This window comes from Phalangium opilio, unplaced genomic scaffold (genome assembly GCF_054372755.1).
Source record: "Phalangium opilio isolate 3A_F unplaced genomic scaffold, DU_Popi_V2 ptg000017l_1, whole genome shotgun sequence".
Lineage (NCBI taxonomy): Eukaryota > Metazoa > Arthropoda > Arachnida > Opiliones > Phalangiidae > Phalangium > Phalangium opilio.
The window spans coordinates 14,314,003-14,341,139 of NW_028324151.1; the positions used below are offsets into that span (position 1 = coordinate 14,314,003).

The window sequence follows — 27,137 nt, forward strand, 5'->3', positions numbered from 1 at the left end:
CTAGCTTTATGAAAAATATAATAATGTAACTTTAACACGCATAGGACTTTGTTTCATTCAGTCACGATTCCATGCACAGCCATGCATGTAGCCCCTATGCTACAGCTAACCGACAGCGCCCTAACTATTGCCATTAACCTCAGCAAGTTTTCATGAAAACGGTTCCCTCAAAAAGTAGACGAGTCAAGGCCCGTTCACATTACCCAACTTTAGTCAGCTGACAAATCATAGACTTGTCAGGCCGACTAGTCAATAATAATAGGAGTGATTTGTTTTGGATTATAAATGTTCAAACTCATATTCTCGAAAAAGAATTCGACTATTTTACGAGCATCAAAGCTATTCCCACTAAATTTCTGCAATTCAGAACATAATAAAGGTCAATAATATCAGAAGTAATATAGGAAACGTCCCTACTATATTACTTCTGATAATATTCAATGAAGAACAACCATCAAAACTTAATAACTAACCCATGTTAAAAAACGGCCAAGGCCCAAAATCATTTTATTTATAAAATTAAATAATGGCCGATATTCTCGGTTGTCTCTCTCGAGCTGAAAGAAAAACAGCACGTGTCCCATGACGTAATAGCCAAGGCTTATTGTGATTGGTTTGCTCCCTCTCTGACTTTAGTCGGCTCGACTCCAATCGCCTACCTACCCGATTAAAATCCGAGCTTGAACCTGACAATAGTACGGTTGGGTGAAACGTTCATATTGCCTGACAATCTGGCCTGACTGGTCAGATCGGCTTTGTCAGCTGACTAAAGTTGGGTAATGTGAACGGGCCTTCAGCTAGCTCAAAAGTTTACTGATAGTTTTTAAAATCAATTAAGTAAACAAATTGTGACCACAGAGTTCTCGGTTTTTGACCAATGAAAAGTAGTAAACAACTTGTGTCCTCATAGTTTGCTGTTTTCGGCCCATTAAAGTAGTTTTTATAACTACTTTATCCCATTTCCAGAGTTATAGGCCTTCCAAAAGGAGGTTCGATTTTTTATCGAGCCCAAGTTTAATACTCGAAACTTTTTCGAGTCTCGGAAAAATCTCTTATCGGGTATAGAGTCGAGTACACGGCTCGACACTCCATCTAGTATTCGTCTCTTATCGAGTACACGCACAGCCCTAGTTTGAAGTCAATCCTACGCACCAACGAATATGGTACTACTACAATACTGTAGTCATCATTAGAAAGGCGAGCAACTATGCTCAGGGTTCATACAACTTTTGGAAAACAAATTTCCCTGAGATTTCCAGGTTTTTTCCGTATATGGAGTATCCTATATATCAAATGTTAAAGAAGGAGGGGGGGGCATATATGACTATTACATAACAGGGCCCCCAGCCGAATTTCTAAAATATTTATGGGAATTTTTTTCATGAAAATATAGGATTTTATTGGACGGTTTCCAGAATTATAGGATTATATAGGACACTATAATATTAAGTTTTATTTTTTTAAAGAACCAGTACTGCAAACATAGGCCGAGTAATTAAGCAAAATGTTTAGAAACATACCCTTCATAGGAATCGCATTACACCCAACTTGAAGGCTCATAACTCTGGTTCTACTAGAGATACGGGGATGCCCTTTGATTATGTTATAGCCCTATTTTCCCCCCATCCAACCATACTAAAAACTTGGGATTACGACAAACAGGGTTCGAGTAACTAAGCAAAATGTTCAAAAATATACGCTCAATAGGAATAGCATTACACCCAACTTTGGAGTCTCATAACTCTGTACGTTCTACAATAGATATGGGGATATACCGAGCTATTTTTAACTATTTAAGCTACAATACTAGGGAAATCAATCTGACTTTATGATATTTTTTAGACCCGAGTCCTGGTTTAACCGAAGGGTTGCTTAAAATTCGCCCAAATTTCAAAATTATAGGATTTTTGGCGATTTTAGCCAAAATTGTATTATTTTATAGGACAACTTCAAAAATATAGGGTTTTATAGGAATTATAGGACATCTAGGGGCCCTGACATAATCAAAGGACATCCCCGTATCTCTAATATAACCAGAGTTATGAGCCTCCAAAGTATATAGAGCTTTCAGATGAGATAGTAGTACATCACACCCTCCCAAGCCTTACCGCTGTTCTGGTAGCCACATTGGGTGATCTCAGCTTCATTCCTACTTTAAACCCACCAACATGGCAGCGTAAATTATGTCACGAGACTCAGCTCCTCCTCCAACTGAAATCTCTCTATAGTGTAATGTTAATCCTATGGAGGGTATGTTTATGAACATTTTGCTTAACTACTCGGCCCCTGTTTGACGCAAATTTCCCTGATTTCCTTGAATTTTACTAAAAATTCGAAATTTCCCAGAATTATCCCGGAGGTCTTTGTCAACTATTTATTTTTGTGATTTTTCCCGGTTTTCCAAGTTTGTCTGAACCCTGTATGCTGTAAAGCCACATACCTTATAACTTTCAATTGGCAATTGGCGCCTGAGAGGGACCGTCCATAAACTACGTCACGCAAAAAATAGCATTTTCTGACCCCCCCCCGTCCCCCCAGATCACGCTTCGTCACATTCTCTAAGACCCCTCCCCTGAAAACCACGGCACACTTCTTTAAACCCCCCCCCAACGGACTACGATTTGTCTTAATTTACCAATTTACTTTGATTAATTTTAAAAGAGATTCTTTCTTCTTTTCCACTCAGAAATATTTTGCTCGACTTGGAAGTCGAAGTTCATTTCCGTTTTAAGCTTTTACAAATATCGTTTGCCTCTGATTGAGTTTTTTTTAACTTTATTGTCTGGATGTGCTTTTTCATAACCAAAATATTTCCATAAAGCTTAGTTATATGGGCACACTTAATAGTTTTCGACATTGTCACTTGAAAACTTAGGCTAATCGAGCTTGGGATTCAGATTTTAAAAATGTGCGAAAAAAACGAAACCATTTAAATCGGATGGAGGATCCGATTTATCCTTGCTAATGCTAGTGGCGGATAAACTGTGACACTTGAGAGTTTAAGCTGACACTACATTTAGCAGTCCTTATGCGTACGTGTAGCTAGTTCTGCAGTGAACCGGTCTCTTTATTTTAAGTGCGCTGTTTTAATTGACTACACGTACGAGTAAGTATGTGATCATTGCTTACAGTTTCTGCTATTTAAGCGATGATTGAATAAAACATTTGTTAAATTATTGTAGAGGTCGTTCTCACGGTGGACTTTGAAACGTGTTTCTTCTTACTGAATTCGTAATAAAATTAATTTGAAATGTGACGTCACGCATCGAAGGACCCCTCCCTCCCCCCTCGTCACGGACCGTCACAAATTTACAAAGCCCCTCCCCCCCGTAAGAGTGTGACGTAGTTTATGGACGGTCCCAGAGACTAAAGAAGACCTGATTAAAGATTTTCAATGGGATACTTATTCATCGATGCGTAAGATTATTAATCTTCCGCGCAATATAGACTCAGAAACCTACTCTTCCTACGTTTTTAATTTGTGAATTAGCTTATATAACATACATCACTGATAATGCCTGATTCATTTCTGAGAGCTTCTTCCACCTTGCAAACCCCTTCTGAAAAAAACAAAAAATGTTTTAAGCGGTCTTCCCAACAAGACGAATAAGAGACTGTTCACAAATTACATAACGTTGACAGGATGGGAGGGAGTTGGAATAATGTTAAATACTAATTGTTGCCGAGAACGGGGGAGGGTCTTGGAAAATATTATGTAAGATATCACTGTTGACATAAGAACCTTATAACTTTTAATTATAAAAAAACCGTTTTTACAAACGGAAAAAACCTGATATATACTACATCGTTCATTTTGGGTCGCCACTCACTGTTCTTGTCACAGCTTCTAAGGGACAGATATTATTTATTCTAACCGTTTCATATAACACCACCATTTATTAAAGCGGTAACATTGCGTCATGACATTTAATATCACATGTCATGACAGCACCAACTATTAAAGCGGTAATATTACGTCATGACAATTAATTTCACATGTCACAGCTAAAAACTGTCGATTCTTATCAGGGGCGTCAACTTCATTATCTTAACACATTTTCTTTACTTTTTATTTCGGCTGACATTTTTTGAAGCTAAAAATAAATAATTTTTACCATAACAACGAAGTTATGGTAAAAATGTCAGCCGAAATAAAAAGTAAAGAAAATGTGTTAAGATAATGAAGTTGACGCCCCTGATAAGAATCGACAGTTTTTAGCTGTGACATGTGAAATTAATTGTCATGACGTAATATTACCGCTTTAATAGTTGGTGCTGTCATGACATGTGATATTAATTGTCATGACGCAATGTTACCGCTTTAATAAATGGTTGTGTTATATGAAACGGTTAGAATAAATAATATCTGTCCCTTAGAAGCTGTGACAAGAACAGTGAGTGGCGACCCAAAATGAACGATGTAGTATATATCAGGTTTTTTCCGTTTGTAAAAACGGTTTTTTTATAATATGTGTCCCTTCCTTGAAAGGCTTGGTCTTACTAATAATGAAATATGAAATGATTAATTTCAAACGGAATGGATATTTATGTGTCCCTTCCAAGAAAGGCTTGGTCTTACTGATAATGAAACGAATCGGAGAACGACAGAGATACGTGCATTGTAACTCAAAGAGAGTCCAAGTCTCAATAAACGGATCGGAGATACGTGCATTTTAACCTCAATGCCTTGGAGTTACAAGAATTTTGAACTCGAGTACGTCGTTAAAAGATCCCCCACCGTGATAAGAACTCGAGTACGTCGTTAAAAGATCCCCCACCATGATAAGAGCTAGATAGAGCCCACCCTCGAGAAAAACCTACGCGACTCACGCGACCTAAGAGCTAGATAGAGCCCATCCTCGAGAAAAACCTACGCGACCTACGCGACCTATACGCTCGTGGCAGCACAAGGGTTAAAAACGAATTGTCAATTATTCGCGTGTAGCCGTAGGGTTGCCATTTCTGCACCTCAGAAATACTTACGCTAAAGGGGGCTGTTTGCGACACAAGGGTTAACAAGATGGCCCAAGGGCTGGGCCTTAATAGTAATTTTACACGGCTCACGTGACCCCCCGTATAGTTGATTTCCAATAAATCGTACAACTAAAAACATTTCTGAAACACAATCGTGTATCCCTTTAATTTCTAATAACGTCACATTTCAAATAATATTAATGAAACTAAATTGTGCACCCCACTAAAGTATAATTTTTAAAAACCATACGAATCAAATAATGTATTTAAACAAAATCCTGGATCCCCTAAACCAGAAATCACTATGACCGTAAAGCGTCCCCTCTATTTTACGAAACCTAACCTAACCATCCAGCATAATCTCTGATGTATCACGCGCACAAAGTGCAGTAGTGCACGAAAATTATCATCTTGTTTCCCTTCATTCAAAAAAGCCCGCGAGATTTAAACTACCTTTCTTTCCTCTCTCTCCGAGCGGGATGCCCCCTCTCCCTCTTCCCCCTCTCACTAATATACCAGGCAGGCAGTTCTCTCTCTACGCGGAGCTTCGTATCAAAGAGGAGGGAAATAGGGAGAGATAATCACTAGGGCAGCCGTGATCCATCTAGAGGGGAAAATTTGTGATACGCGGCGGCTCTTAACGCGCAACTTATTCGCGCACAGTTGATGTTATTGGTTCTCCTCTCTCTGGCTACTACGTCACCAAAATTGCTCGGAAAGGTTTAAAGGTTGTTAAAACGTACGCTTTAAAAATAAAAAGCCGAGGCTTAAGTGAAATGTTCAGTCAAGTTTATTTATCAGAGGTAATTTAAAATGGTTTACCACAAAAAATGCTGCTACTTGAATTGTAGTAGCAATACGCGATATTCAAGTAATCCAAAAATGAACGGGATAACTTTTAAACCATTTCCAAAACCTATAACCAAACATCAACAATGTGTGAAATGGATAAATAACTGTGGCAGGTCAGACCTTACACCGGATTTAATTAAAAAACATCATTTCGTATGCTCAAGCCATTTTTCTAATGGTGATAATGATCCATTAGCAGGATTTGGTGTTATATGTTTACAAGTAAGATATTTTCAATATTTTCCTAAAACATTACACGGCTCTAATCTTATACTATCTATCGTTAGGATTATACTGAAAAATTAAAAGTGCCAACTCCTATCTCTTCAAAGAAGAGGGCAAACATAGAAAATAATAACCATAACAAAGAATCAGGAAGCGTATGCGTAGAAAAAAGAGTTGGTGGAAACGTCATAAAGAAGACTAGAGAAGCATTTAAAAATATTCCAATAAACATTCCTTTGGATTTATCCAAGCCAAAAATCCAAGAAACTGCAATAAAAGCTGATTTAAAAATTGAAAAGCCTAAAGTACCAAAACTGTATATTTCAAGAAACTTTGAGCCCTCAGGTATGATTATATTTCTTTGATTTATAAATGATTTTTATGAATTTAAATTGATTGAAACGACTTTGATGAAATTAAAATCATTTAAACATAAATTATTTCCTAGATTTTAACGAAGCTTTCTTCATCAATCATGAAGAAATGTTAATAATCAATACCTGCAAGTTAATGGAAAATGCTATATTTACTACCGATGGCGAAAATATGGCAATTGCAGATATTGTAAAGAATCCTGAGAATATACGATTTTCAGATGAAGTTATCAAAAAGCTTTCTACTTTAAATAGCAGAAATATAGATGATAAAATATCTTTTGAAACACACGCAAAGAAATTGAGGCTAGATTCAGATTTAATAGATGAGTTTTTGGTTGTATTTAACGTATTTGAGAATTTTACAAACTTAACCGCAAATTCGCAAGAGTTAATAGTCTGTAATTGGCTACGTAGATTCTTAGCTATGGTTTTAGTACAGTGGGTGCGTTTAAAGCCAGATCACATCGACCCAAATGCTGAAAAATTAGATTTAGAGCAGTCTAGTAAACACTTATCCAAAGAAAAGATTTCTCAGAAAGAAACTTGGGTTGTACATCATATAGGAGGTTATATTTTATGTAAAATGGCCAAAAAATATGATGATACGCAACTTCTGGAGCTCTTTGAAAATTCTGTTAAAAAAGTGAACTATGATATTCCAGAGCGATCATTTGCTTATTGGTCTTATCTCTTAAGCCGTGGAGGTTTGATATATTTAACTGCAAATGCTTATAGAATGTTTGATTTAATAAACAACATTTGTAAGCCTCATTTTGAAAAATCAGTTAAAACTGTTGATAGGAAAACTATCTTGGGAAATGAGCTTCAAAGCAGTGAAGCTAGTAAATATTTTGACATGTTATGGGGTGGTGAGAATTTAAAGTCTAGAGAGAGAGCTAAAAAAATGTTGTATGATACTTTTATTAATTGCCGGGGCAAAGCAGTTAGGAATTTTTACAAAATTAAGCTAAATCAGTTGAAGCGCGCAACACTCGCAAAGAAACGGGGTTTGCGGAAAAGTTTAAAGGAAGGGATGACTTGCACTTGTAAACATGAAAAACCGTGATAATTTTTTAAAAGTAGTAGTGACTTGCACATGTAAACATGAAAAACTGTGATAATTTATTAAAATAAGGGGTGACTTGCACATGTAAACAGGAAGAAGCGTGATAATTTTTTAAACAAGTGTGACTTGCACTTCTAAACTTAAAAAAACCCTGATAAATTTTTAAAAGTATCAATAAATTCCAAATCAAAGTGAGCAATGAAGTTAGTTCCTAACAAATATTTTTGTATTAAGTTCCTAATTAATATTTTTGGTGTAAGTTTCTAATAAATACTTTTAATGTAAATTCAAATAAAAAGTGTGCAATAAACATTTTTAATTTTTTTTTAATTTCTGTGTATTTCCTCTCTTGGACTTTACAATCAATGGACGCATAATTTTAAATTTACGTTCGCTAAACCCAAAAGTAAGGAGGTCTGGATTTTCGTGGCTTCCTATAGCTCTCCTGTGTTTGCCAAAATGTTGCTCGAGGGGATCTTGGTTGAATCGATTTGTGAGGACAAACGTGGCTCCCTTAGAAAGCAAAAATTTTGTCACTTCCGAAATTGAATTTACTGGAATATATAAAATAATCAAATAAGTTCACACCCTTGATTAATAATGAATCTATGATTATTAACCTGTTATATGTAAACCATTTAAGCTTGGGGCGCTCAACATCATTAATTGTTTCCCTTCTTTGCTAAATGTAGTTTGTTCAACTTCCGAACTCCATTCTCTTAGGTATCCTAAGAATTCCTTCTCTAACCACTATAACCCAAAAATTCCTTACGGTGTTATAACTATTAGCAAACTTTAATTATTGAAAAGTCTAACCTCGAATCTGCTATCAGTTAGTGATGTAAACGGCTCCAAGTTTGGATTTCTTTTCGACTTGCCTTGCGCCAGGTTTCTTGTATTGAATATGTCGAACATTTTGTTAAAAATTCTTATAAACTTGACTGTTTCTGAAGCTTCTTCACCCACTAGCTGCTCCATTGCCGAAGCAACGCTTGCACTTAAAACTTGTGTTGCATATTTTACTCTCATTTTGTAGAATGGTCCAAGAGCTATATGCTCATTGGTGAGTTTGGGACACAGTCTTAAATGTGATGAGCAATCTTTCCGAAACATTTGTACAACATGAGACCACAGTATGTGTTTCCCGTTCTTTTTAAGCATTCGATCTTTTGTACTAGAACCGCTGTCAAATATAGAGTTTCTAACAGTTTTTATCAAATGTGGAGGGTCGGAAATGTAGTATATATAGCGAGGATCGCTTCTGGGGGCATAGGGATTTTTCCCTTTATACCCAACACCCTTTTCTTCATCGTAGCATGTGCTCATTTTTATGAATTTCTGATTTATACCAGATTTATCACAAATTATGGTCAATACTTTAAAACCATTGTTCTCCATAACTTCAATTGACTCTTGCATGATTGAATAAAGTTCTTCAGCTTTCATGTCACTGCATGGAAAATATGCTAAGACGTGTTTAAAATTTGTTGTAATTCCTCGAACCATCAATGCCATAACATGAGTCGCTAATGGTGGGTCTGAGCAATTTTCGCCAGTTTTTTTGGTTTCTTCAGCCTTTAACTTCTCTCCAACGTCGTTTAGGTGGCAAAAGCCTACCACATCTCCAGTACTTGCCTTGTAAACCAAATCATCTTTGATCTTCATTTCGTCTACCATGATAGAGAAATATTGTTGATGTTCACAAACTGATTCTAAATCTATTTTATTCTTCATTTCAACTATTGCTTCTTTCGTAAATCCGCTCTTTGCAGAAAACGTGGTCACGTAATTATAGAGTGTGGGTGGTGATGGTAGAGGGATAACGTGTCTAAATGCGTCATAGGCTGCTGCTGACTTAGCTCTTACAAAAGAACACCACTGAATAATAGACTTATGCCATTTTTGCGGTCTCTTCTATTTGTTCTTTAGTAGTTGAAATTGTTGTTTCATCATAAGACGATAGAAGTTTTCTTTGGTACAGAATGGGTTTCCTCTACAATTTCTCCAAATATTTCCTCACCTATTGCTTGTCGTTGAGACTCAAATAACTGTTTACATTTTTTCCTAAGTCGCTTTACTGTGGTTTTCAACTGTTTATTCTCTATTCTAGACTGACGTAGCAGTTTTAACTGCTCTTTTTTAGACAAGTACCGCAAGTTTCCTTGCTTTTTGTTTTTAATTACTCTGGCCATATATTTGCTTAGTCTAGAACATTTTTGGCATTTGCTGGATATTTCCCAGTCTTTGAAAATGCTCAAGCAATCGTTTGAATGAATAGCATTAGTTAAGTCATTTAAATAATGTGATTTTGTTTCTATGTCACATCTATCCAATTCTAAAATACAATTCTCCCGATTTCCTAAACACGTTTGAAATGTGTCTAAGTACGATAGAAATTCAAGTAATTCATTCATTGTTTTCAAATTGCTTTTGAAACGTTGGGATTTAAATATTTCATGGTCACTATTAAGGGGCTTTCCAAAAATATTTATCGACACTTGGAAATGATCATTTATATCAACAAACTTGAAACCTATTTCTCGAATATTTCTGGTAGAATAAAAGTGAAGCGTACTCCCATTGGGGCTTTTTGTAACCATCCAGTTGACTGCCTGGCCAGTGTTGTTAAATTGAAATTCTGAAAACATCTTGAAGACATCTTGTAAATTAGAAAAGCTATCTTCCAGAATTTGAGTTTGACTTCCTGCTGCTAAGTATGATGTTGATATAGGCCCAGTAGGCGAAAGATCCTTTTGAATATCCATGACGTTTGCATGAGTGCCATCACTTCCGTCAGATTCCATAGACTCATTAGTTTTAGTATTTTCTCTTGTGGAAGTAGAGACGCAATCATTTGTAGTAGATACTAGATCTAGTCTTGGATCCTTATTAATCAATCAGAAATAAGTTAAATGCCAATATATTTTAAGACAAATAAACATAACGCATGCTTGAGACTTACAATCATATAGTTAACGGGGTCATACACCATGGGGTCGGGAAATTCCACAGTCGGACCTGAACCACCAACAAAATGTTCTGAACAAACATAACGATTATTCGTGATGTTATCAATTGTTAAAAAATCAGGCCTTCCACAAGCTTTTATCCACCGTAAACATTGATCTCTTTTAGTTTTAGGCTTAGGAAATGGTGTGAAGAAAATTCCTTCCATATACTCCTTATGCGATGACCTTGAATCGTTTTTGCAGTCTTTGTAGCAGCAATTTTTTGTTCGAGGCATTTTCGTACACAATTTTTAATTATCCTAAATACCTAAATGACTTTAAGTTTCTGTTGTTCAACGTTTATTTTACAAAATATTATCTCCTATCTGCCCTCTTCTTTGAAGAGATAGGAGTTGGCACTTTTAATTTTTCAGTATAATCCTAACGATAGATAGTATAAGATTAAAGCCGTGTAATGTTTTAGGAAAATATTCAAAACATCTTACTTGTAAACATATAACACCAAATCCTGCTAATGGATCACTATCACCATTAGAAAAATGGCTTGAGCAAATGAGCAAATTTTTGGATTACTTGAATACCGCGTATTACAGTTTGCTTCTACAATTCAAGTAGCAGCATTTTTTGTGGTAAACCATTTTAAATTACCTCTGATAAATAAACTTGACTAAACATTTCACTTAAGCCTCGGCTTTTTATTTTTAAAGCGTACGTTTTAACAACCTTTAAACCTTTCCGAGCAATTTTGGTGACGTAGTAGCCAGAGAGAGGAGAACCAATAATATCAACTGTGCGCGAATAAGTTGCGCGTTAAGAGCCGCCGCGTATCACAAATTTTCCCCTCTCCTCAATACGGATGGATCACGGCTGCCCTAGCGATTATCTCTCCCTAATTCCCTCCTCTTTGTTCGTATCGCCCCCGCGTACGCTAGCGATCTCTCTCTCTCATCGTAAGCGTACGTTTCGCGGACGCGACCGGTTTCCCTCTCTTATCGTAAGCGTTCGTTTCGCGGACGCGTCCGGCACAGGGACAGGGGTTTTGGTGCCGTTTCTAAAATTTTAACGGAATAAAATTCCGTGTAAAATTAAAAATGAATTGGCGTTTATTCGCTTGAAGCCATAGGCCTGCCATTTCTGGCGTCAAAATTATCTACTCTCCCGTTCCAAAAATTTGCCCGTACAAAGGCAGGAAACTCGAACGACCCGTATATATCAGCCAGTCTGTCGACTGGCTTAAAAAATAATAATTTAATATACTCTAAATTTATTATTGAAGGTATTTCTGTTGATTTTCTCACAGCCAAAAAGGTTTAGAAGAATTATTTCACCTATATTTTTTACAAACGGAAAAAACCTGATATATACTACATCGTTGATTTTGGGTCGCCACTCACTGTTCTTGTCACGGCTTCTAAGGGACAGATATTATTTATTCTAACCGTTTCATTTAACACCACCATTTATTAAAGCGGTAACATTGCGTCATGACAATTAATATCACATGTCATGACAGCACCAACTATTAATGCGGTAATCTTAACACATTTTCTTTACTTTTTATTTCGGCTGACATTTTTTGAAGCTAAAAATAAATAATTTTTACCATAACAACGAAGTTATGGTAAAAATGTCAGCCGAAATAAAAAGTAAAGAAAATGTGTTAAGATTACCGCATTAATAGTTGGTGCTGTCATGACATGTGATATTAATTGTCATGACGCAATGTTACCGCTTTAATAAATGGTGGTGTTATATGAAACGGTTAGAATAAATAATATCTGTCCCTTAGAAGCCGTGACAAGAACAGTGAGTGGCGACCCAAAATCAACGATGTAGTATATATCAGGTTTTTTCCGTTTGTAAAAACGGTTTTTTTATAATATGTGTCCCTTCCTTGAAAGGCTTGGTCTTACTAATAATGAAACGAATCGGAGAACGACAGAGATACGTGCATTGTAACTGAAAGAGAGTCCAATGCCTTGGAGTTAGGAGAATTTTGAACTCAAGTACGTCGTTAAAAGATCCCCCACCATGATAAGAGATAGATAGAGCCTACCCTCGAGAAAAACCTACGCGACCTACGCGACTTACGCGACCTATACGCTCGTGGCAGCACAAGGGTTGAAAACGAATTGTCGTTTATTCGCGTGAAGTCGTAGGGTTGCCATTTCTGCACCTCAAAAATACTTACGCTGAGGGGTCCTGTTTGCAACACAACGGTTAAAAATGAATTGGCGTTTATTCGCTTGAAGCCATAGGCCTGCCATTTCTGGCGTCAAAATTATCTACTCTCCCGTTCCAAAAATTTGCCCGTACAAAGGCAGGAAACTCGAACGACCCGTATATATCAGCCAGTCTGTCGACTGGCTTAAATGTATAAGAGGGAAATTGAAAATAACCCTTACTAAAATATTGCATGACAAATAGGTAGATATTACCAGAAGTGAGATGAGACTAGAAGTACTGAGCTAACCAAATTCCTCACTCGGCGAAAGTGAATATTCTTGATAACACACCAACGGTTGGCCCTCTAGTGGCGGTTTCAGAATTTCCCCTCAAAAACGTGAGACGCTCGCGGTGGTAGACGGCCGAACTAGATACAAGCATCCGCGTCCGTGTTTCGCCGCTTTAGGTTGAGGGGAAGGGGGTAAGAATTTTTTTTGGAACTCGACCAATTTTTTTTCTTTCTAGCGTAGGCGCGATTGAAGCGGCGTAAAATTCTCAAATTTGTTCACAAGTGCCAGGATCTATTACCAATGCTAGAGCCCTTCACTTCTAGTCTCATCTCACTTCTGATATTACGTAAATTTCACGTGATTGTTACAAAGTACAAGTGAATATTACGTGACACAACGTGTCAATGATTATCACTTGTATTTGAGAAGTATTTCATTAGTGAATACCAGCTCATTAAAGTGTCACGTTAGATCAATTTTCATACTCAAGGTGATTCATGGGTAACACTCGCTTCACTAATACATACCCATGGATATCGGTCACTTTCAAGGTAAAACCTTAATGAAATTAGGCTTCCTGATAGCAATATCAGGTGAATAACATCCAAGTAACAGTTCACTGGGTTTATGTACACCTTGTTGAATATTGGACATTCAATATTCACCCGAGTTACACCAGAACATTCGTGAATTAATGTACAGTCCGCGATTCATTCAAGAACCACCAACACTAACTTATATAAAACGTAGTGAATATAGAAGATTCGATATTCACCCGAAATTCACCAACTGCATATACGTGAATTAATGGTTTATCATTTATGTCTGGTGTATGTCAAATCAACAACTAGTGATAAATTATCGCTTGTATCTCATATTAACAGAGTGATACATTATCATTTATGTCAAGTGCATCTCAGATAAATAATGGGTGACAAATTATCATTTATGTCAGGTGTATCTCAGATAAATAGCGACTGATAAATTACCATTTATGTACCGAGGTTGGTGAATATTACACCTAAGACTATTAACAACCCCCTGGACTCGCATTCTCGCAACCCAATAAGATCATCGTATTGAAATTTCCGTCTCTAGGAGTTAGGGCTGTTTTCGCGACAAGGGTGCTACCAAGCGGCAACGGATAGAAACTTACAAGGTGTACAGAACTTCCGGTTCCGGATATCGCTTAAAAAAGAAACAAAATAGTCTTCTTCTAAATTCGGAGGCCGAGGCCGCAACGGTTTAATGTACAATTATGATAAAATAGCAAAAAGATATATCGCTAAATTAGCTTGATATCTGCAATATGGTAGTTCAAAAATATGTACACGTTAACATTTTCATTCTCATCTTCTTCGTCGTGATCCGCCATTTTTAAATAGCAAAGAGAGGAGCCTGTAAACCGGAAATTCGGTACCCCCTAAATGTTTCCTCAATATACCGCAAGGATCGCTAGGATCGCGCGTAACAGAAAACCACAAAATGCAGAAAGCTTGCGTTGCGAGTCCCGGGAGTTGTTAATGGTCTTAGATTACACATTCAATCTTCACCCCAGATATACCAGCTGCGTCCGCGATCGTTAGAAACATTCGAAGATTAATGTGTGGTCCGCGATTCATCCAAGAATCACCAACACCAACATATATTAACCACAGTGAATATTATAGATTCGATATTCACCCGAAATTCAGTAACTGATAAATGTCACACACATTTGATAGATGTAAGCATAAAAACAAGAGTGTTTTTGTTAAAAAATAGAAGTAAAAGATGCATTTTTTAATTCCTTTTGTAAAAACTGAATTAAAAATAAATCTATCGTTAAATAGCATCGAAAATTTTACGATCATATATAACCTCATATTTTGGCTATATTCGGTCCAATGGAATTCGCTCAAATGGGCCAACAGCGTAAGTTTGAGGGTTTTAAAATGTAATCGACAATAAAATAAAAATGTTTTATTTGCAAATTGTGCGGTAATGGGCTATAGGTTTTAAAAGTGTGAAAAATAAAAATGTGCGGAAAACAGCGACCTCCAAAAACTGAGGGTCATTTTTCACAATTTTTGAGTCCATGCATGAATCTATATAACTATATATAGATTCATGGTCTATGTTACACTCCCGAAACTCTGGGCTAATGTGCCTTTGATATCCGTTTAAATTTTGAGGGACGTCTTTCATACTGGGATTTCATTTTATGTATGCCTGAGCATGGTTAAGCCGCGGCACCATGGTTCAATGCGAAATGATAGAAGCCATAATTGACATGACATTCTTAATACGTAATTATTATGCCAGCTCCTATCTCGAATTGAAGCGGATAATTTGAGAAAATGGATACACAGTGGTTGTTATACGATGTATCATATGTTCACATGATATGCTCCATAAGTTTGTCACCATGCTGAGAGCCTGTTATGAAGTGACGTAGGTGAAACGTCATAGATTTGAGGTAAAGCGACGCCTGGTGAGGCGCTGACCAAGGCTTAGTACAGACTAAATAAAAAGATGGACTGCCAAAAACTCGCTTGTTGAATTATGCCCTTATAAAATGTAATAAAAAACCAAGTGTAGCTAATTCTCGCGTCGTTCTCGAACTAGCTCTCAGTAAGTCTCTAGAATTGCGAAGTGTCATCCTTATGGAACATATCTTATAAACTTATGGTTATATGAATATCTGATATAAATAGTAGAGCGGTCTTGATATGACCCTAAATTTGAAATTTTTCAAGTGCTAAACGGCCCTTACCTTGAGCAAAATGATTCGTCAGCGAGAAGAAGAGGGCGGGCAGTCCACGGAGCATCGCGATGATCTCTGAGGAATATCGAGCGTCACCCGCCAACCGATCGAAGCGAGCGAATTGATCGAGTTGCGGTTTTTGTGGAAATGTCGAAAACAGCTTAGGCTTCGCTTCCATAACTCCAACTAATTGAATTCGCAAATCTTCCAACAACGAGCAAGCTTCTTTAAACTGAAACATTAAAGAAGAAACATAGAGGACCTAACTATTTTGAAGTTCGCCACAAATTTAAAATGTTTCATGAAGAACATATTCGGGACATTCTAAGAAGGCTGAATCGTAACATTGGTTCCTCGTACCATGAACCGCTCCATCTGTGGAAAATTTCTACCGTTTCTGTTCTAGGTAGCGTCAATGATAGGTTGCAATTTACAAGGTCAAAGTTTGATCGTTTTTGGAACATTTAAAACTGGGCAATAAAGCAAACAGAAAGAACGCCAGTCAATTCTCAAAATAAAATCCTCTCATGTATTGTAATAAGAATGACGTCAAGCTGTAATCATTACCTTGTTTTTACACTATTATGTTATCATGTTTGATAGATACGAGAATATAGTCAATACACATTTCCATTTATATGGTATATATTTTCGTCCCCCACTTTCTGCGTGAAAAGATATACAACTATGGCTTTTGTAGGATCATTATGTTTAAAACGTAATTGACATTTTTATGAAATCTGGAAAATTTTCAAGCTTTGCAAAAATGCGTATGTATCCTTTTATAATTCTGAAGAAATAGGCCTAGGTCCTTCTTTCACGATCTAAAATATTGTTATTCTAAAATTGGACACCAATTTGAAGGGAAAGATATCCGGAATCAGCCTTAAAATAGTTTGAAAATATTTTTATCTTAACTTGTCAAGTTTAAGGTGATACATCAGCGATTTTAAGAAGACAATTATTAATAACATTTTAAAAAATGTGTTTCGTTATTAATATGGTCTTAAGTAAATAAATGCTCGACCCAAACCACTTCACCTCGGAAGCTAAAACTTTCAAGTAGCACGTACTCAATGAAAACCATTTTTCCAATTCGCGGCCATTTTTGAAAACGGTGGCGAGATGGAAATAAAGCAAACATTCCTATGGAAATAATAATAATCTACGCTTTGTCTACGAAGGGATTTCCACACTAAGCCTGTGGCTTGTTTACATGTGGGTCCCATTACAATGCATAGAGGGGTGGTGGCTAGCCCCTATGCCACAGCTAACCGACAGTGCCCTACATTAACTATTACCGTTAACTTCTGCAACTTTTGATAGAAAGGAGAAACCGTGGAGGAAAACTCCTTTTAACAAGCAGGGAGAGAACTTGCAAACTCTACGCAGAAGGATTTGTTCCCAGATTTTCACCCGGTGCCACAGTCCGGGATCGAACCCGGGGTCCTCTTGCTGCGAGGCGAAAGCGCTAACCACTATGCCACCCCACCTTCCTTGTGTTTCAACCAATTTAACTGAAGTTAAGTAAACTGGTTCAATGTGTTCGGGTTATGTTTGATTATTTGGTTTAAAATGTCCTGACGGGCAATGCTAGTTTCCATTGAAATGCATCAGTGATTAAGAACCAACCTTGCCGTGGGTGGCCAACTGTTCCATTTCCCAAGTCCACTTCTTCTCTTTTCTTGATTTTAGCTTCTGCTCCCAATGGGCGACTTCTAACTGAAAGACTCTCATCTTTTCTTGTTGAACTCTGGCATTAAGTCCCTTCGCCCCTTGTTCATCTATCCTTCTCCTCAAATCCTTATTCCTCTCTTTTTTGGCTTCTAGTTTGAGTCCTAGAAATTATAAACCATTCTTCAAAATTGAGTCTTAATCCACCTTTACAAAAATAATTTGTACAAACAAATCCAGGTAAAATTTGAAAATGTTCGTATCTTACAAAAGACGTTAACTAAAAAAACTCAAATTCGATTTTTAAAACTGTTCAGAAGAATAACATAAACTGTTCAGAAGAATAACTTAAAACTGTTCAGAAGAATAACTTAAAACTGTTCAGAAGAATAACTAAAAACTGTTCAGAAGAATAACTTAAAACTGTTCAGAAGAATAACTTAAAACTGTTCAGAAGAATAACTTACTTACTGCATATAAAACCATTACCAGAAGTGAGATGAGACTAGAAGTGAAGGGCTCTAGCATTGGTAATAGATCCTGGCATTAGTGAACAAATTTGAGAATTTTACGCCGCTTCAATCGCGCCTACGCCAGAGAGAAAAAATTGGTCGAGTTCCAAAAACATTTCTTACCCCCTTCCCCTCAACCTAAAGCTGCGAAACACGGACGCTGATGCTTGAATCTAGTTCGGCCGTCTACCACCGCGAGCGTCTCAGGTTTTGGAGGGGAAATTCAGAAACCGCCACTAGAGGGCCAACCGTTGGTGTGTTATCAAGAATATTAACTTTCGACCAGTGAGGAATTTGGTTAGCTCAGTACTTCTAGTCTCATCTCACTTCTGCCATTACACAACATAAAATTATAATTTCACACCCTCCAAAGGATTTTTTTATTGCTTTCTTCAAGCATTGGTGAACTGTCAATTTTATTCTCATCATAATCCGACAGTAAATTCTGTATAACTGGACACCAGCTACGGTTTTTGAAAGGCATTAGTAACGTATTTACAAATTGCAAGAAACCTAACCGTATATCCCGTAACTTCGTAAGTAATCGTTATAGTATCACATCATTCATAACACCGAGGGGTCGGACGTTTAGGAAAAAGTGTACGGGATTTCGAAATCCAATTTGATTTCTTCGGATTTTGTTTGATTTCGTCGGATTTCATCGGATTTCGTTTCAGTTCGTCGGATTTTGTTTGATTTCAAAATTCGATAAAATCCAATGGATTTCATCGAATTTTGAGATTTTTCCCGTGATTCCGTCGGATTTTGCTATTTTTACCGTGATTTCGACTGATTTTGCGATATTTCCCTTGATTTCGTTGGATTTTGAGGTTTTTCCCGTGATTTCCTTGGATTTTGAGATTTTCCCTGTCATTTCGTCGGATTTTGTGATTTCTTTTGGTTTTGGATTTCGTGAATTTTGTAATGGATTTCACGATTTCTTTACTGATTTTGCTTCTGATTTCGTGATTTCTATGTTGATTTCGTGATTTCTTTGTTGATTTTGTGATTTTTTTTACTGATTTTATGATTTCTTTACTGATTTTGTGATTTCGTTGCTGATTTCGGATTTTTTATTTGATTTCGAAATCAGCATTGATTTCGGATTTCTTAAATTGGATTTCACGGGTAGCGTACGGGATTTCATGAATGACCGACTCCTCGCATAACACGCAGCTCGATTAAAACTCATAAACAAATAACATGTGTAATTCATTAAAAAGTCGTTGTTAACGCGATGATAACCTATAAATAGTAGAGATGGGCCGATACCGATCCCATATCCGTATCAGTACCGATATGTGGCTTCAACCGATATATCGGTATCGCTTAAAAATGAATCGATATTTTTAAAGAAAAATACTTATGTTGAGAGTAGATGGTGCCGTAAAACTTAATATTTAATGAATCACAAGCCTAGAGAATTACAGCAGAGTGAGCAGACGACGTATATCTGGGGGTTCTGTTACTTCAAAGAGAAGTCGCCTGAAACCTCAAAAAGTCGAAAAGTTGGCGTTTATGAAAAAATACACTCTTTAAATACTGCATTATTACATAATACAATTAGTTCAATCAGAAGTGAGATGAGACCAGAAGTACTGAGCTAATCAAATTCTTCACTCGGCGAAAGTGAATATTCTTGATAACACAAGAACGGTTGGCCCTCTAGTAGCGATTTCTGAATTTTCCCTCCAAAACGTGAGACGCTCGCGGTGGTAGACGGCCGAACTAGATTCAAGCATCCGCGTCCGTGTTCCGCCGCTTTAGGTTGAGGGGAAGGGGGTAGGAAATGTTTTTGGAACCCGACCAATTTTTTTCTCTCTAGTGTAGGCGCGATGGAAGCGGCATAAAATCCTCAAATTTGTTCACTAGTGCCAGGATCTATTACCCTTCACTTCTAGTCTCATACCACTTCTGCTAAAACCAATTAGCAACAGCAACACCAAATGTCTCTTTCAGCTGACAGCCCTTTTTTTTTGTTCTTGGGGCTGCTAATAGAGCTATCTCAGATGTGACGTCAGAGCCTAGGTAAAACGTCACGGGCCTAGCTTTGGCAGTGGGCGGCCATGTTTGGTACCGCTTTGGTTCTATGGCCAAATAGCATGGGTGACGTCACACTAAGGCTTCTACTATCAATGCTAGAGCCCTTCACTTCTAGTCTCATCTCACTTCTGGTATTATTTCTTTGGATGCCTGACCATCAAGTTGAACGCGTGTTAACATGGGGAAAAAGTGTTTTCTGTGATACGCGTACAGTTTAGAAAATTTCCAAAAGTATTCGAAATTCTCAAAATTGTTTTACATATCTAGTCTACTTCAAATACTCATATTGGAATAAGTTACAAGCTGTGATTTATTATCAAAATAAAGTTACTGTTTTCCAACCTATATTTTAGCATATATTTTCTTATTTATTTTATTATTGATATCGGTTAATATATCGGTATCGGTTTAATATTGGTTTATTCGAAGGATCGGGTAAAATATCGGTATCGGTAGGTATCGGTTTCCCAAGTAACGAATGACATCGGTATCGGTTAAAACTGGTATCGGCCCATCTCTAATAAATAGCCTTCAGTAACCTAATGATGACCCATTTATTAATTGTTAATACCCAATTACGTCCCATTAGTGACCAGTACGTTTTTATAACATTGTATAGCAAGCTCTCTGATGAGCAACTGGTAGTGGCAGTTTGTAGCGTACGCCATACAGAGCGCTCGAAAACACGCATACGGCTTACATGCTCTCTAATAGGTAGACCTACTGTCTTAAGCCTATTTTAACCTCATAATAGATTAGTTGAACATGACAGGGGTTGGTGACGACTCGTATTGCATCTTTAGGGGGCGCCACCTATACCGAGCTATCCCTATATAAAGAATTGTACAAATCATCACTTATTCTTAATATTTAATTATTTTGCATTTATCTTTGCTTAAGTAATTTCTAACTCCGTAAGAACCTGAATAAATAAAAGAGTTCAAACATAGTATATTGTTTTGACTTGATCATTTCAACTTGTAACATAGCGCTTTATGGAAAAGCTGTTACGTGTTCGTAACTTATTTAGTGGATTTATTCTAGCTACAGAACTTACGTAGTTCGTCATTTGCTTTTTTGAAATGCTCTTGATATTTCTTTTTCTCGAGGATCTTCTGGCTAATTTCTTGATTGTAATGAGTGAAGACTTCAATGTCTTTCTGGAAAGCACCAATGGACTGCTCCACGCCATCCAAAATATGCTAGAAAAAGAAGAAGAAAAAAAGAGATTCAAACTTAGTTATTTCATTAAATTGTTGGAGTCTTACTAATTCGTTCTGGGTTCGAGTCAGATCCTGCAGTAACTTTTCTCGCTTTTGGCGCGCTTCAGCCATTTCATCTTCAGATAGACCAGTGTACAACTCAACTATGATACAATAACGTACGGATGTTCAAAAGTGGATTAATTCAATTGATAAATAATTAATTGAGAATATTCCCCATTCCAACAGAACCTAGCTTACGACGGAGAACCGTGACATTATATCCCTTACAAAAAAGTTTAAGGAATTGAGGTAACTTTCTGGTAACAATTAGGTAACCGTGGAATTTAAAGAAACTTTTAGGTAACTGAAGTCAACACAAATTGTTACCCATTTTTCGGGTAACTATGAGATAACAAACAGGAAACCAAATGTTACTATGGGTAAAAGCAGAAGAAAATAGGGGAAGTGGGTAGCTTGGGCAACTTCGCGAGGCGTCCCGTTTACGGATTTTTCGCGCCATTTCCCTCCCCGTGGGGGTGAAGAGAGATAGGATTTTTACGCGCATTTACACACGAGTGACGTAATTCTGTGGACAGTACGGTCCTACGCCTTCCAACTGACTAGAGGCGTCTGCTAGAGGCAGTGAGGCACTCAGGCAGAATGGCAGAGGCTGGAATCGAGTGGTAAGTACTAAATTCATAACTTATTTTAAAATATGTCTTTACTTTTAAATACAATGGTATTTCTAAGTTCCAGGGAAAAAATTAACTTGTCCGAAGTTTTAAACTGTGATAGGGAAGAGTTCAAAGTAATAAAGTTGTATCCAAGTTGTTGTAGTTTGATTTTTAACATTGGGATTGGTTTGGGTAGATCTTGCTTTTCCTTTCAACACAGCCTGAGTTTTCTTATCGGTAGTTTCCTTGTACGTTAAATCACACTGCGTACTCTTAACGACATTCATTTTATTAAATAACCGAATTTTCGTCCTTAATTAAACCAATATCCGCATTAACCAGTTGCCTGACGTAACCCTAACTCAAACTGAAGCACAGCAGAAATATAAGCAGACTACACAAGTTAGTTCCACAGTTCGCTACATGGTGGCGTTCGCAATGAAATCTGGTACTATTTTATGCTTCGCGCCGATTGGCCAGATTCAAATTTTAAGGGTGGTAGGGGAATCGACCATTGTAAGTGAGAATCACTGGACGACTTGTATGGCTCAAGGCTACGGCTACCCACTTCCCCTATTTTCTTCTGGTAAAAGAGAGCCACTTTTAGGCAACAACTTGTTGACCTTCATACCGAAGGTCGAAATGAGGAAACTATTAAGTCACAATATGTTTTGTAATTTTCATGGGCCGAAAACAGCAAACTATGAGGACACAAGTTGTTTACTACTTTTCATTGGTCAAAAACCAAGAACTCTGTGGTCACAATTTGTTTACTTAATTTATTTTAAAAACTATCAGTAAACTTTTGAGCTAGCTGACTCGTCTACTTTTTGAGGGAACCGAAAGACAAAATCAAGATTAAACATATTTCCGTATCTTATTTAATTAAAAAATTGCCGAACCCTTTCACCTAACATGCAAACTAACGCATTGCACCGTGTTCTAAGGCTAATTACGCAGACGAGGTATCAAATCCTAAGGCTAATTACGCAGACGAGGCCTAGTTACCCGAAAGATAACTAGTGGGTAACATCTTGAAAACAAGTTTTAAACAAATGTTACCTAATAGGCAACGTGTAGGTAACTCTCATTTAAAAAGTTCGGTAACTTTCAGTCAACATGGCGAAAAAATGTTAGCTAACGGTTCGGTACGTGTTACGCAGAAGTTTAGCGAACATGACCTTCGAAAAAGTATAGCATAAAATGGGCAACAATTAGGTAACGTTTGAGGAACTATTTGTGACCTAAATTTTTGTAAGGGTATCATAGCCAGTGCCCATTTTCGATTTAATAACTACTATAGTTAGCTAAAACCAGAAGTGAGATGAGACTAGAAGTGAAGGGCTCTAGCATTGGTAGTAGATCCTGGCACTAGTGAACAAATTTGAGGATTTTACGCCGCTTCCATCGCGCCTACACCAGAGAGAAAAAAATTGGTCGAGTTCCAAAAACATTTCTTACCCCCTTCCCCTCAACCTAAAGCCGCGGAACACGGTCGCTGGTGCTTGAATCTAGTTCGGCCGTCTACCGCCGCGAGCGTCTCACGTTTTGGGGGGGAAATTCTGAAATCGCCACCAGAGGGCCAACCCTTGGTGTGTTATCAAGAATATTCACTGTAGAATTTGGTTAGCTCAGTACTTCTAGTCTCATCTCACTTCTGCTAAAACCAATTAGCAACAGCAACACCAAATGTCTCTTTCAACTGACAGCCCTTTTTTTGTTCTTGGGGTTGCTAATAGACCCAACCAACAAATCGTTTGAATTTTTATGACGGCTCAGATCTCGTTGTCGGGTTTTGAGGCGAGAAAGGGATAACACGATTGGCTTGATTTTGCCACGCATAGAACCAGACTTGTAAATAGGGGGTACCAGGGAGCCTGTGACACCCAAGAAAATTCACAGGACACCCTGAAAAAATATTTTAGGGGGGTCGGGTACCACCCGGGTACCCCATAACAGACCAAAACAGCTCTCATAAAAGAGTATAAAAAATAAAATGACGAATATTTTCCCTCAAAACTGTGGCAAGAAAGCCAAGAATGCATCCTTCCCTCCCTCACATTTTGTTTTGGGCTTGCTCCCCTTACTCCCTAGCGTCTGTTCCCTTCCCCCTTTAGGCGAGTGTGACGCGGTTTCTAGGATCAAGAGTTCAAGACTCAAAAGTGAAAGTAAAAGTTAAAAATACGTGGCTTTTCCTCGACACCAAAATAGTTCTATGCCTCAGTATGATATTCAAGTTTTTTTTTATTTATTTACCCTTGTCCACTAGGGAGCCCCGGGTACCCAGGAAAATTGGGCTTCGAGGGGGTCGGGAGCCCGCAGGGCTTCCGTTGAAATTATCACTATTTACAAGTCTGCATAGAACCCGTTTTACCCCAATCAGAAAAATAAGAGATTTATTTTCGTCGCTCAACGACAGATGGTACTAGTCATCTTGTTAGTCGTCCCTTATATAGAAACGGAACCACACCAACTTGTTTATTTGTTGGTTGGGTCTATACGCTAATGGCGCTTATTGAAACTATAACCCTCTTTGTAAGTGCGTAGGATTTTATCGGTACCAGTGCTTGGTATCTCTAGAAAGAGTTTCTTCAATGTTGCCTTCCGTTTGTAATCAAAATCACACATTAAAGGGAATGCGAATTTACAATTGCATATCTTATTTTACCACGAAAGTGGTATTATGTTACACTTTCGAGTCTCTACTTTCAAAATATCAAGTTTTTAATATAATTGAACCAAAGTTTCTATTTTTAAAACCCATAGGAAAATCACGAAAACTCAGTTTCGATATATCAATAATTTTGTCTTGTCGAGCTTGTTCGCCCGTTTGATGACATCACTATGACGTGAGGGGGGAAAAAAGCGCGATAATCCTCTACGGATCTCGATTTTATCGCCAGTCTAAACTCTGGGTCCGATAGCGGAGAGAGTGGCAACATCTGACGTGAAAAATATATCTGTGACGTCAGTCTACGGGAAACGTTTTAGTCTTTCATAAAAAGTGGATTTCAAATCATTTCATATGAAGCATTTTCAAATGCATATTGCGGCCAAATATTAATTAGAAATCGGAGTCAATTAAAAGCTTGATATTTTTGAATTCACAGAAATTAATTCTATCTTTTGTTATATAAATCAGAGGTTTTCAAACGAAGCTTCTCATTCCCTTTATAAGGACTCTTTCTGGAGTCAAAACAGCTTGCACTACAATCTCCACATTCTTTAACACAACCTACCAAGGTTTCTGACGCGCTCCGTCTGGCCGTTTTTAGAGATATGGTGGCCTTGAACAACTTGCAGGAAACTTTCCCCAGCGTACTTGTAAAGTATCTTAAAAACATATTAACATTTACAAAAAAGAAAAAAAAAATGTGGGTTAACATACTTCTAGAAGGGAACTGCCAGACATGTCTTCATAATCCGCTTCAGCGTATTGTTCGTATTGATCCTTTCTCACTGTAGGCCTGTAGTGCTCGGCATACTGAATGAATAGTAACAACAAAAAAAAACCATTAGTACGACACATCCCTATTATAACTTTTAGGGGTTCTGAATCTGAAGATGGCATCAGCGGGTGAGTGAATATTTTTTGAAATACGTCAGAGGCACGCGAACAAGGAGACGCGTGGTTCAAAGAAACTTACTTCGTTTTATTTCAAAAACTAGCACTTCAGGGAATTAGCCTTATTCCTAACAGCGCCATCTACCCATAGCGGCGACTTTGAGAACTACTGTAATCGGCAAGCCAACCCAATATGTATTAAACCTAGAGTTACAATTCAAATCGGCTTAGCGCGAAACACATCGTTTTCAATCAAGCACGTTTATCAAAACATGACAGAGCCATCTGTGAGCCTCTAACGGAACTAATTACAACTTTTACTCGTTTATTTGCAATCAGAAACATCGTTATGATTTTTATTTCATCTATTTATTAGATTAAAAAGGACTAGAGTTTTTATTATTCAACTCGCGTATTTTATTTAAAACGTTTAAAAAAAACTATCTTGACAGCTTGTAACACAGATTATAGCAGCAGACGGTAATAAAAAAGTTCGTCAAGTGATTAATAGGTGGCGCCACCCGTATTTGATAGAAAGTTTCATGCTTGACAAAAAATGTATCGCGAAACGTCGATCTCGAGATCCCAGATTGTGACTCTAGGTTTAATACATATATTCTATCTCATTGAACCATTGTCGCGATTTACATAATTAAGAGTTTTACACGACACAACTCTCTTCAAGCTAGCAGTGAAACAGTTATGAGATTAGCCATGTTTAATGCGAGGCAGTTGCAGCATTGTAGCTGTTACTTATATAAGAATGATTTCTTGTGCCATAAAGGGATCATATAACAGGTTCCTGTAAGTACTGGATGATATAGCACTAGAGATGGGCCGATACCGATGCCATATCGGTATCGGTACCGATATTTGGCTTTAACCGATCCCATATCGGTATCAGTTAAAAATGAACCGATATTTCTACCCGATATTTTTTAAAGAAAATAAATACTTATGTTGAGATTAGATGGCGCCATAAGACCTAAACTCTGAGACAGCACAGTTTTTCATCTATTTTTGAATAACGTAACTAGTGTCTAAAATGGGTTTTTCGTATGATAAGCCAGTTTTATAGTTTCAAGTACCGAAATTGGATCGAGAATCATCTATAGAGATGGGCCGATACCGATACCATATCGGTATCGGTTTGATATCGGTTTAATCGAAGGATCGGGTAAAATATCGGTATCGGTACGTATCGGTTTCCCAAGTATCGGATCATATCGGTATCGGTTTAAACTGGTATCGGCCCATCTCTATATAGCACTGAAGGGAAAAGGGTATATGTGAACTAAACCAGATCGAGGAATGACTTTTGCGCGAAACAAATGTGTGAAATGTTCATCAATGGGGGCAAGCAAACGGAAGCGAGTGGTAGCCAATAAGGGGAGATTTGAGAAAGAAGAGCGAAGAAGGAAACAGGTTTTCCCATATATAGCGTTGGATTGTGAGGATGATAGTAGTAGTTTGTCTTATTTCTCGATTTTAAAATAAATTGCAGTCTATGGGTACTTTCTGTTGTGTTATCGACTTCTTAATAACACGACTAATTAAAACATAACAATAATTATTAGTCAAAAATGTCTTGATTAGAATCAAGACTTAAAAAAGTATCGATAAGACTGAGGTTATCACTTGACTTAAGGTTCAGATATTAATTTTTCTTTTTAATTGAAACTTAAAGGCATGCTTAAGAAAAAACAACGTTCCATTACCGTTTTACGTTGAAATAACTTATTTTACAGGTAATCAATTTCCAAAATTTACTTATCTCGGGTTTTCGGGCACAATTCCAT

General features: G+C 37.4%; 3 protein-coding genes across 5 annotated transcripts in view; 1 reads left to right on the top strand and 2 right to left on the bottom strand.

Moving 5' to 3' along the window:
* Positions 1–3,453: 3,453 nt before the first annotated feature.
* Positions 3,454–27,137, bottom strand: part of LOC149704563 (uncharacterized) — a 61,085-nt gene continuing 37,401 nt past the window's right edge. For 2 of the 3 annotated variants that reach the window (XM_089867008.1, XM_089867009.1), the window contains exons 4-10: positions 25,162–25,257; positions 25,013–25,106; positions 21,163–21,260; positions 20,952–21,096; positions 17,298–17,503; positions 15,675–15,897; positions 3,454–3,560 (exon numbers count right to left, since the gene is read on the bottom strand). In XM_089867008.1, the coding sequence (XP_089723134.1) occupies positions 3,487–3,560; positions 15,675–15,897; positions 17,298–17,503; positions 20,952–21,096; positions 21,163–21,260; positions 25,013–25,106; positions 25,162–25,257 (936 nt within the window). In that variant the 3' untranslated portion in view covers positions 3,454–3,486. Of the gene's footprint in view, positions 3,561–15,674; positions 15,898–16,304; positions 16,406–17,297; positions 17,504–20,951; positions 21,097–21,162; positions 21,261–25,012; positions 25,107–25,161; positions 25,258–27,137 lie in introns of those variants that run through there. The other variant, XM_089867010.1, reaches the window with a different exon arrangement.
* LOC149704564 (uncharacterized) lies at positions 5,426–7,786 on the top strand. Its single transcript, XM_089867006.1, has 3 exons — positions 5,426–6,048; positions 6,114–6,396; positions 6,500–7,786. Exons 1-3 carry the CDS (start codon positions 5,788–5,790, stop codon positions 7,492–7,494), a joined length of 1,539 nt encoding a protein of 512 aa, XP_089723132.1. The 5' UTR covers positions 5,426–5,787; the 3' UTR covers positions 7,495–7,786.
* Positions 9,444–10,738, bottom strand: LOC149704565 (uncharacterized). Its single transcript, XM_089867061.1, has 2 exons — positions 10,457–10,738; positions 9,444–10,379 (listed from the first exon to the last, which is right to left on the bottom strand). The coding sequence occupies exons 1-2, from the start codon at positions 10,736–10,738 to the stop codon at positions 9,444–9,446; spliced, it is 1,218 nt and encodes a 405-aa protein (XP_089723187.1).